The following is a 12426-nucleotide window of genomic DNA, read 5'->3' as shown; positions in this document are numbered from 1 at the left end:
AGGTCGGAGGACATGAAGCCAATTTACCCGGTGAAAAACCCGAGAAACCTTTCTACACTGAATTTCTGTTCAATAATATTATTTATGGTGCGGAAGTAAACATCATAACTATACTGCTAGAAGCTATGTACGCTCTCTTTAGCATATTTCACTACTTTGCCCCTAAGAATCCCAGCTTGTTTTCGTAGAATGCCCAAACAATTTTTTTCAAGGTAAGTGAGATCAATATTTGTCTCGATTTCTCCAATGCGGGCAAAACGCTGTTAAATACCGCTGCGCGCCGGTATTTCATTCCGCTTCAGGCGTAAGGAATAGAAGTGTTTTCATTCTCATTTTTGGGTCCTTTGAAAATTCTTTTTGAGCTGATAAAGTATAATTAATGCGTTATCCCTATCTATCTATATAAAAGGGGTTGTCTGTTTATCTGTCCGCTATACGTTTCCATACGGCCTCACGGATTGCGAAGAAAGGTAGTACATAGGTGCATCTCATGCTCTCAAACCCCGTTCTACTGCTTTCGGTTGCGTTCGACGCGTCCATTGATTCGTTTTCTCATTACCATTTATTACGTCACGTCATACAACTTCTGCGATCATACATCCTGCCGGGTAGGCAAACATCTTGGCACTATCAAAGGGGAAAGCATAATTCAAAGGATTCTACACTTGCCCATTAAATCCCTCGGGGTATGCGTTCACGATACGTTTTTGGTCCACGCACGTACGCGCACATTTAACAATCATAGAGTATGTACTTACATACTCCTATGGACTCCTAAGTACTATTATAGAGTATATACTTACTCCAAAGGAGTCCATCAACTTAATCAATTACTCTATGGCACTATCCTTTTCTAGCAACGCCGGGTGACCAGCTAGTGTGAAGATAAATGACCAAGGCGAGAGATATTTTGTCCATCAACTTAATCAATTTCCTTACTTACTTTTTTACCCAGAATTTGTATATTATTTGAACTTTTTTTACGCTACACTCCACTCATTAGTCCTTTTCATCAATATTACTTCCACATACTTCCATCACCAATGATGGAACTAAAAACGGAGGACTCATTGCTAATCCGCCAAAATTGATTTCTATCCCTTTGCTAAGTGAGACTAGGTAACCCGTGTGAAAATTACGCACTTTGACGCTATCAGGGAATAATTATGTTAAAACGATGTAATTGGGTTTTAATTAGAGAAGAAAGTGCATCATTAAGTAATTTCTTTCTATAAAGAAAGCCTGTACTTATACTTGTTTTCTTGCAAAAATTGACAAAATATGTTAATACGATACAGGCATGAGAAAACAATTTCATAATAAACGCTCACTCTTATGCAAAACTACTTTGTACCATTTACTCAAGTACAATCACTATTTTCATTTTTTGTCAATTTCCATTGATGATAATTCTTCAATACTTTCAACACGGGATTTTTATTTATTTGTGATACACGTTATCTTTTAAGTCTTTACACACAATGTCCCTTTTAATATTCTTCATACTTCTTAGATTTTATTTTTAATATTTTTTCCTGCTTATGTAACGTTTCTTTGGTTTAGTTATGGATTTAACGGATTTTAAACTTTATTGAAGTTTAGAATTAAAAAAATGTGTGGAGTCTATACACCTCGAGCAAAGAATCGACATGGAAAAATCGAAACATTTAAGTCAAATTATTGGGTAAATAGTGAAATTTGATATTGAGATTGTATTTTTCATCATAAATTGGTGATTCAACGTTTTAAATGATACCTCATATATCACGGTAGGTATAGCATTAACGGATCATATACGGAATGACAGAAAAAGACCTTTCTGTAATAATATATGAAGGACTGAGAGGCCTAGGGGCACTAGTGATTTTCTTTCTAAACCGAGTTAGGCACATAATTTGATAAAAGAAATACACAAAACCTTAGTGACAAGGGATGCGAGTGATTCTTTGTGCTGTGCTGACATCGAGTGGAAAATCAAATCCATTAATAAATATATAGTTGATCTCGTTTTTTTAACCAAATTTATTTCCCTAAATCTGTTTAGAAAAAAATCACTTGTACCCCTTGGCTTCTCACCCCCTCATAAATGACATCCGTCATTATTCGAAAAACAATCCATGGGACAAGACTTTACTTTAAAAAACTAACTACTTCTGGAAATCAATAACGTTATTCCTCTATCTTAAAGTTAATTTTATGTATGGAAGGTTTTTTTTATTATACGCACGTGTGAGACAGAAAAGGCAAGGTCACAAAAATACTGCGATTTAATTTCTCTTTTGCAGCAGTAAATTCCATTGCCATTTCATGCACTCAATTGCTCAACCTAATAAAAATCATCGCAATTTTCCTCATTTGTGAGAAAAAAAATAATTTGAAGACTTTCCTCCTGGTGAATTAACTGCTGGAATAACATCGCGCAAAGCAACCCGGAAGAATAGAGTGGAGACCTTGATATTGAAAACGAGAAAATAATATCACCATCCGTATTAATAGTCGCTTTTTCACTTCCTCGAATCGGCGAGTGCGGGAGAAAACGAGGAGGAAAACCATCTTCACCTGACACCAAAAACGAAGATTACTTGCGTACTTTTTCCTTTCCTTTTTTCCGCAGGGAAGAACTGCCGTGGATGCACACGACACCGCCCTCGCGGTTCGGGGAAAGGTTTTCCCCCAATAGCATCACGGACCGTCGTCATCGCCGGCCGGCCTCCGCCGAGGGCTAGGTCGGCGGAAGGGAGCAAATGGCGAGGGGGTTTTCTGGGGAACTCCCCTCCGCCCCCTCAGACCTCCCATCCCTTTCCCATGGACGCATGGGGCAGCGGGAGAGGGGATGAGGACTGTCCCAACGCGAGAAATGAATGGACGGACAACGCCAGACAAGCACTCTCCCTCCAAGGACCCTCTGGTTAGGACGTCCTCAGCAGGCGGACCAACTCCGTTACCGGCGCGGCCGTGCGAACGCCGCGGTGCCACACCGGTGGAGTGCCGAAGGTCTCTGGCGCCAGCGACTTCTTTGCCTCGACGTCGGCGAGTCGGGCCCTTCTTCGGCTTTCACTTCGCCTCCAGATCCGAAGGGAGTAGCCGCCGCGTGTCTCGCAGAAGCATTCGGTGTGGTAGCCTATTCGGGCGTCGAACTCACCGGATTCGCTGCCGGAGATTTGCAGTGGGAAGTTTGGAGGATCTTGCCGAGAGAACCGATTGGTGAGTGGAAAAATTTAATTGTTTTCATTTCCAAGCTTCCCACATTCCAAGCCATGCATATGGTGCAAATGGTGTCCGATTGGTGAGCAGAAAGGGCAATTTGTTTCTATGCCCAAACTTCGATCATTTAAGGTTAGATACAGTGAAGATTTACTTCTATTAGGCCATCAGTTTGTAGAATTTTGTGTTTAAAATAAATGAATATTTAGCTTCGTTATTTTAGCCGACAGGTTTTAAATTTACATTGTTTAAAGGAAGAATTTTTAGAAAAATTTATTTGTCTTTATCTCCAAATTTCCAACATTCTAGGCCATGCATGTGGTGCTAAGGGATACCAATTGGTGAGCTGACCGGACAATTTGTTTCTATGCCCAAACTTTGTTCATTTTAAGGTTATTATTATTATTTCTTCTTATTTTCTCAAGCGAATTTAGGATATTGTTGTAAGGTTTTACACAGTGAAGAATTACTTCGATTCGGGCGTCACTTTGTGGGATTTCGTGATTTAAAATAAATGGATATTTAGCTATATTATTTTATCCGACCGGTTTTAACCCCTGAAAGTCATTTTCAAGAAAGAATGGAGTAGTGAAAATATTACTTTTAAAGCATATCAATTTAATGTGCTAAGGGTCTGGGTCAACAACGTGTGGTTTCTTGCGGATTGGAATTAAATTGGATAATGACATAATTGTGTAGGCGTAGGGGAATAAAGGAAACAGCACTATTATTAAAAATGTGAAACCTACTGCAAAAGTGTAAACATTTCCAAAAACCCTGCCAAGTATGCCCCATAAGGTACGGTTGCCTCGAGTGTAAATCGGAACTGCGTGATGTTACAGTTATTACCTGACACCATGAGCTTATTTAGGAATCACGGCAATCATCGGCGCGAATGGCTTGCGCTGAGACCATTGTGATGCTGTTGATCGGAGTTTCCTCAAAGTGTACCCCTTATCAGTGGCTATTGTTCCGAAGATGGGTTTGCTGCAGCTCCCCGCAAACCGACTCCTCACAGCGCATGAGCTGTGATATTTTTATCTCCTTTACTCTCCCCAGAATCTGTTTAGATTTAAAGAAGCAGCTCTGTATCCAGTTTTTGAACCGAATCATTGCACTACGACATTAGGGCGCATTCAATCAAATACATTCATGGCCTAAACGAAGCTTCCAATTTTAGGCCTCTCTTGGCGTATTGAATTGATGCAATTGTTTCTCTTTCTTGATAATTCTCATTTTCAGGCCTTCAAGTATTATCATCAGCATTAGGATTATCATACCTCACTTTTTTCTTTTAGAACTGCCGGAAAAAATTTTCTTTCATAACCATAAGCATGATTTTTGCATCCTCAAGAGCAGGATTTTAATTGAAGGATCCAAGTAAATACTTATTTTATCGTAAACATTTTAAAATTAGATGGCATGAATTCCCTGATGATTCGATGTTGTGCGCCATGTGGTGCATTGAGAAATTTCTAGGATCAACTTGAAATTTATAGGGGTAATACAATTTTCTATCGCAAACGACGAAAGGATAGCGTGGGAGAATGAGTGAGTAATTTATGATTGGCTGAGGAGATAATACTTATGGATTCGCCAACTAGACTGAAACGCAAGGGCGTACCCAGGATCATAAATAGGGGGGGCTAGCCATAGTCTAGGGAGGGTAAGCTAAGTTGTGACATTTTAGCACGGAAAAGGTGAATGAAACTAACATTTTAAGAAAATTATAACAGCGCTTTATTAGTTTATAAGATTATTTCCTTGAAAAAATAGTTTTATTTTAGTTACATATCTTATACTAAAACATATCATTTTTCAGGGGTTTAAAGAAAATTTCTTGGATTCTTTCGTTTCAATTCAGTACTGATTTTGCTTAAAGACTTATGCGATTTTTGCTTCTAGCTTTCACATTTGAACTCAAGTGTAAAATCCACGACAGAGGCTTTCAGACCTTTATAATAATCCGGAAATTAGTACGCATTTATTATTGTGAGGATTTTCAATAGGAAGGCTATCATCATGATGAGGCAAATGTCGTTTTGGTCGATAGGGCACAGCAGTCGTTTCACTTAAAAAATTGATTGTGCGTGGATACACGAGATAATACTATTCTACGAATATTATAGTTCGTCCGTGCAGCCAAAAGAGTCTGGAGCTTGTTTTGATATTTCCCTACGAACTATCCTTCGCTATTTTTGCTGTTTCAGTCGTAAAGATTTCCATTTTGACGTATTCGTGTCTTTCCCCGTGTAAGTAGTGGGTAGAACGTAAGAGCCACTGATCTTAGGGTCCCGGAACACCTTTCCTTGGGACTATTCCTTGGGACACCTCCAATTAAAAAATCCTCTAAGTGCGAGGTGCCCCAGGGAAAGGAAATTTCCCATCTTAAATCAATATTTTATGTCACACGCCTGTGGCTTATACTGGGGTGAGCTGTACCCTCACCTGTACTAAACAAATTTCGGAATGAATTACTGAATTTGTGAATGATTCATTTCTGTGTTGAAATTTACTTCTCCATCGTTCATCTTAGATTGAATGTCCCTAATTTTATGCTCTGACAATTATTTTGTACGTGTGAAAAAATGTTGTGCCGCTTCAGCAGTTTTACGCCATGTTCAAGAGCGATCTCACGAGGGTTTTTAAGGGAAAAGGGTGTTGGCACTTTGAGTTACTCAAAGTACTGCCTACATTTTGATATTGTTTGTGAAAGTAGCAGTTATGCATGAAAGGCTTCTCATATATTTGAAAAAGATGAAGGGATTTTGTACATAATCCTTTGTACGAAAAACCAAAATTTCATTTCTGCGCGTCATCAGCATTTTCTATTATTTACTTTGTTTTAGTAAAATCAACATTTTATAGCAAGTAACCTTCATCAAACCCCGTCGTAAACAATTTTCACGGAAAATAAACGAAGCACTTACAATTTTCGTCAATAAATCTCTCTATTGGATCATATTTGGACTGACAAGCCATGTAATCTGGCCGATCTCAATAAAAGTTTAAATCTAAATATCTCCTTTCCAATTACCAATTTTAAAATGCATTTTCTACATTAATTAGATTTTCAGTCGTTTATTCATAAATAAACGTGCTCAAATTTCACAAAATTTCCCGAATATGGTTTATGTTAAGTTTCTCATATATTGTTGTAAAATCTCTTCGGATTGGTATTTATTTCATTCATAAAAGGTATCACAAAATATTCCAAATTTGAAAGGAATCAAAGAGGGTAGGATTGGAATTATTAATTTTTGTTTTCACTTGACCGGGAATGACTATTATGTTATCTTTGGTGTTTGCTTCCAATATTTATGTTTCTGATTGAAATCTCGATGTTATTCCCGAAAAATATCAATGCCTTCCTGGATTTTATGTGGATGTAACTTCTAGTTCAACATTCAGTTCGTCAGATAGCAAAAAACCGTGATATTTGTAGGCTTTGGATTTCTTAATGCTAGTTTATTCAAACGCCGGGTATCTCTCCACCCTATCTTTTCCACAATAACGCAAATTATCTTAGCAGTAAATCGCCTCCTAACGCTAATAACTGTATACCAACGCTCTAATTTTGTCGACCTTTAAGTTTCCGCTAATAAACTGCCCCAAAAGTTATTTGTCGTCAAGGTAAAATATCTGGGGGAGGAAGAAAACAAATGGGTGTTTGAAAAAACAGGTTTTCTGAAGAAAAATCCTGAAAATGGTGGCTGGCCTTCGGCTACTGTTCACACGGTTGGATGAGCCCGCGGCATCACTACGCTCATTGTTTGAGAGAACTAAACGGTACACAGAGTCGTATTTCGACGCAGCATTCATTGCTGCGAGAAATGGAAGAATATTAATGACGAAGCAGTAAGTCAAGAATAGTTGGGTGCTCTATTGAAGACGCCGTTTTTCAAGCAAGCCTCTCTTTGTTTCTTCCGAAGGCTTTAGAACTTCCGACCAGCAGCATTAATTAAATTTCAAGGTTATTCATGTCTACGGAGTGTAGAAATGCGAGCATTAAAGTTTTGTTACACGTATTAACTGCAGTGAAATACATTTTCCGGTCGCTTTAGGCAGGTCAGCATTTTTCAAATACTCCCACGCAGAGAAAGCCATTAAATAGATTGCAAGGTTTAAAAGGGCGGGAATGCGAGGAAAAATGTTTTTGCTCGTATTTTATGCATTTTAATATGCTCTCTACACACTTCTGGTACATCGACTGTGCCCGAAAACTGTAAGGGAAATTTTTGTTTTGAGCAAGCTCTTGCCATCTCTACCAAACAATATGTAGCCATCAATTTTACTTTGCTTGGATAAAATGAAATGTCACACAGTTAACCATTTACATCTTGAACTAGACACCTTACCTCTACCAGGGAGGCCATTCTTCTCTCAGGAAACCCGGAAGCAAGCTGGGTGCTGAAAGTCATGGAATGTCAATAAACGCAGAAAGTATATTGGAAAATGTGCTGCACAATTAAAATCCTCATCCTCAGATGCATCATCAATATTTTAGCATCCCAAGCCAACAATTTAGCTCTTCCTGCATACCCTACATTTGTGATGCATTTCAATCTGGGCCTAAATACTATCGTAGGTAGCAGAATGAATGGTGCATGCTTGGTAGTAATTTGGCCCTGCCACGTGAGTGCAATTGACATTGTACAGAGAAGATAAATTAATCCTCACCCGGTGACGTATGGTCTGAGAGACCTCTGCGTTTTAAAAATTATGAATATTTTCAAATTGGCTATTTAAATATCTAAAATCATCGTTAGCTTCATATTTTTGTGTAATAAGGATTTAACAGTATTAAAATTAAACGTTTTTATTATTTAATTCTGTAAATTTACAAATTAATTCGATTAACGGTCTGTGAGACCTCACGTCACGCCTGCAGAATGCATCTAGAAAATGAATAAACGAGATAAATTCAATTGTTTCATATTAGTTAGCCATCTTTCTTTCACATTTAAGCCCTTATTTTGAATTATGGCGAGATATTGACGCTTAAAAACGTTAATAATAACTGATGTGTTTTTGATCAGTTTTTGAATTCTGTTTTAAATTACTTTTTTTTTGGCAAAAAATTGATTCGTATTGGTAACGCATAAAATATAAAGTTTGAAATAGTTTAGAATATAAAGAAACATAAACTCAAGCGATGAAAATGCCGTCGCAGCATTTTATGAATATTTGATTTATTGCGGTCTTCCAAACCACTGGTAGTGTAATAAATATTTCACATCACTGGTTAAGGGTTGAGGGAGATATTTTTCCGAACGAATAGGAATAGGAATACGTTTTTCCCCCGAACAATAAAGGACTTTAATAAATGCTAGGCGTAATTTCCTTAGAGCATTTCCTTTTTATTTGTAACCGGCTGGTGCCCTAACACCGCCACACACCTATTGATGCGGGTTAAGGCTTAGTATGTATAATATATGTATTATATATGTAATCGTAGCTCAGTGCATATTGGGGAAAACCTCAATCCATACCTGCTCGGTCTGAGCTGTAATTGGTGGATTTTGATGATTAATATACTTCACAATAAGCCTAGTCACGACAAATAATATTGCTGGTTACGGGGCTATAGAACCAATTATTCACTGGACTAACAGCCTGCTCGAATTATTCGAATAGTGTGGTGGTATTACTGTTTTCTTAAAAGAAAAGTGCCGGTTGTGATGATGATATTCGAGAAATCTACAGCTATATTCATATAAAAGAGGATATCTGTTTATCTCTCCGCTATACGTTTCCATGCGGCTGCACGGATTACAACCAAAGTTTGTACGCAGGTGGATATTATGGTCCCAAATCCCATATTGCTACTTTTGGTTGCGTCCGACGCATCATTAGCGTCTTTTTCTCATTAACGTTTGTTACGTCACGTCGTACAACCTCTGCAGTCGGACATCCCGACGGATAGGCACACCACTTCACACGATCTATGAGAAAACATAAAAATCATATGTGATCATAAAATCCAAGTTCCATATTCCCTCTTCTTTGGCTATCATCCTTACCGAGCACGGCGGATGGTCTGCTATTGAGAAATTTACTTCGCGTCTTGGTGCTGAAGCTATAGGGTGGTTTCCTATTATTTTTTTTCCTAAATCGAAATATTATTACTCCTGGAGTACATAATTCGCTGTTAGATTTTTTAAATGACGATATCTATTTTTCGCGATTAAATGAAAAGTGAACATTTTCAAGCGCGCGAAAATGAATGCTAGGAAAATCCCGCGTGACGTCATTCTGGTTCCCGCTGTGCTGTCGCCGTGTGAGGTGACCTAGGGGCGAGGATATGTACGCCGCTGCGACGCAGGCTGCCAGCAGGTAGCAGAGTACCCTGCTAGCTGGTTGCGCTTGGCTTAAATAAGGATTATTAATACCCTATCAAACGAAGGAAACTTTCCGACCTTAAGCAGTTTTAATAGGTGATTATTAAGATTGTTTCCCTGAGCTCTGTGCCTCACGCATGCATTGCTAATCTCAGACGATGTAAAACTCCTATTTACTCGTATAAAAACTAGGTCCCTGTGACGTCTCGTGGAGTGGCATGGCATGGGCGCCAATCTGGCCTTTTTCAAATGCGGTTAAAATTGACCATTGCCATTCGTCTAAACTGGGATTTATAAAACCAAATAATTAGTATATTATGAATAAATTGTGGGTAAAGAATCGCAATCAATGCCTTTCATTTTCTTTGATGAAGGAAACTACCCTGTGAAAGCTCTTTCTACCTTTTCGTTCATTCACTATCCTCCTATAAAGGTGATGCAGTTGGGGGAGGCACGTAGGAAGTGAACCCTCCTTTCTCTGAGCGATCACTAAAGGAGCATGCACGCCAAAATGTACCATAGCGAGCATCAGCTTGCCAGCGGGTTTCATAGAGGCTCTCGCCAATGTAATAGAAAGATTTTCTATTCGGAGAGAGAAATGTGGGTTGATGTAAAATGCGTATTTAAGGGAATGGGAGGTCATGCGATCACACATACCAACCCATGCAGCAGACGACATCCATCGGATATCTATAATAAGGCTGATATATCCGAAACACGTTATTATTAGACGATGGTTATTTTGAGAACGTTACATAGATATCCTATTTGTAACGTCCATGATAAGTTGCAAAAATAATGTTAGACAGATATCCAAGTTGTAATATCCGTGATATTCCCAATTGACATTAAGTAGTTACAGTCCATACGCATTAAACTATATGGACAGGAAGGAGAATACTACGTGTAAATACAATAAGGGTTACTAAAAAATTTACTGCGGAAAAAGTTAACACACTTATTTTTTCACCGTTACCATCAATTCAAGAGGTAGCACTTATTTCCTTAAAAAATTTTATTCCAAACGATATTCATGGGTAACATTTGTTCTGTATAGAGTTGAAGAGCAAAAATTCTTTTCATGTATGTCTCGGGATTTTCGGAAACCATAATAAGCATAGCCATTATCGACTCATTGGACGATGTGATGATATCTAAGAGATGTAATATGGACCTCGATGCCCACTGTTGGACATCACTGCAACGTTTTTTGGCCCATCCTTTGGATATGTGAGAGATATCCATAAAACGTTAACTGGCTTAACATGGATATTGCACGGATGTCATATGTAAACACCGACAATGTTGTCTGGATGTTGTAGGGATATTGATTGCTCCTTTGGAAGAGATTAAAGCCGCCGAAAATAATCATTCGCAAAGTAAAGGATTGGAACGCGGATGTCCCAATATCCACCCTTATGTTATTTTTAATTTCAAATTTCACTCAATGATAATCACTTACGATGGAACTAATCAGAGTAATGGGCATGGATTTCTCGTCTTTCCGAATGATTCAAAGAATGCAAGCCTTTTGAAATGGTTCAGATTTCTCCAGGTTACTAATTAAGCAAACTAGATCATTAATAACTCGCCATCTCGGTAAATGTTAACGGCAATCAATACCTATTTGAATTCTAAAATAAAGCGTAACGAAGAACTGCTCGGTTTGATGAAGTTCTAGTACAATTTTGAATACCAAATTACTTAAATGCAACATTTGTAGATGTTAAGGTCTTAATTCTGTGGTTTTATAAAGCCAATTCGATGTAGAAAATAAAATCCTAAATTCGGATATTGAATAGATTTTAGTTCATCTTAAAAAAGGCTAAAAGAATTTTTGACTGGATTAGTTGAAATTTGTTGTGCATCATGCCATTATTAATGTGCTCTCTTTTTCCAAGGTACCAGTCGTACTAAGTTTCCTGTGGCAAAAATTGACGCAATATTTTAATTAAAATATGAGCAATCGAAAGGTTTTCCGTAGAGGGAATTCCTACTATCCGGATTAGTAACGCACCTTTTAGTGCCTTGCTGATTCAGTATGATTGGGATTCCACCAAAGATTTGTATCTTATCGAAGATTAATATACAAGTTTTGGTGAACTTAATCTTTGACGCTTAAAGTGGTTATCGCAAAGAATTGAAGTTGCTGACGAGATTCGAGCCGAAGTCCTCGGATGTTTGAAGAAATTCTACCGAAATATTACCAATAAAATGTTGCGGTTGTAAACGTTACTCTGTGGTACCTTGTGTGCACTTCCTTAGCTTTTGTTTAATATTCGTAAACTTTGCTTCACGGCAAACAAGTTTGAAGTGGAAACATGGATATCGCGAGGAATAAAGCTTATGTTTATGGAACTTATGTGCTCGAAACAAAAATAGACCGTGTAAAACATCGATTAGCTATCGGACATTTATCGCAATAATATAGCAGTAAAAATACAAGTTTTAAGGCCATTTTCAACTGTATTTTTATTCTTATAGCCTACGCTAGTATTTAAAAAATACAATGTGTAAAGCGGAATTGTGTGACACCCTTCTCTTTCCGATAGTGGGCTTATTTTGCCCGACTTCAAAAATGCAATAATACGTTCATTAAATTATTGCAACCTTCAAGGATATATTTGTGACAATTCGACAACAAAAATGAGTGCGGATTTACCTTCAAGCTGGGAGCACCGTTATATGTTCAGAAAGGTATGATGTATCCATATGACTACGGTGGACGGAAATGGATTAACGAAGTTGAACTCTATTGCCCCCGAAACGTTCAATATGCAAACGGAACCTTTGGACTAGTATTTACAATGCTAACTGGGCGCTGACGGCAGCAGAGAAGTCAAGATTTCAAGCATTCGAAATGCTGTGCTACCGAATAATG

The 12426-nt window shown here is 38.0% G+C and overlaps 1 protein-coding gene across 2 annotated transcripts in view; it reads left to right on the top strand.

Moving 5' to 3' along the window:
- Nucleotides 1–2842: 2842 nt before the first annotated feature.
- The window catches only part of LOC124163273 (laccase-12-like), a 113679-nt gene continuing 104095 nt past the window's right edge, over nt 2843–12426 (top strand). Inside the window, exon 1 of one of the 2 annotated variants that reach the window (XM_046540064.1) lies at nt 2843–3204. In XM_046540064.1, coding sequence (XP_046396020.1) covers nt 2858–3204 — 347 coding nt within the window. In that variant the 5' untranslated portion in view covers nt 2843–2857. The remainder of the gene's footprint in view (nt 3205–12426) is intronic. The other variant, XM_046540063.1, reaches the window with a different exon arrangement.

The sequence above is a fragment of the Ischnura elegans genome, chromosome 8 (genome assembly GCF_921293095.1).
Source record: "Ischnura elegans chromosome 8, ioIscEleg1.1, whole genome shotgun sequence".
Classification (NCBI taxonomy): Eukaryota; Metazoa; Arthropoda; class Insecta; order Odonata; family Coenagrionidae; genus Ischnura; species Ischnura elegans.
Note: the sequence above shows the minus strand (reverse complement) of the source record. Positions and strands in the feature narration are given on the sequence as shown.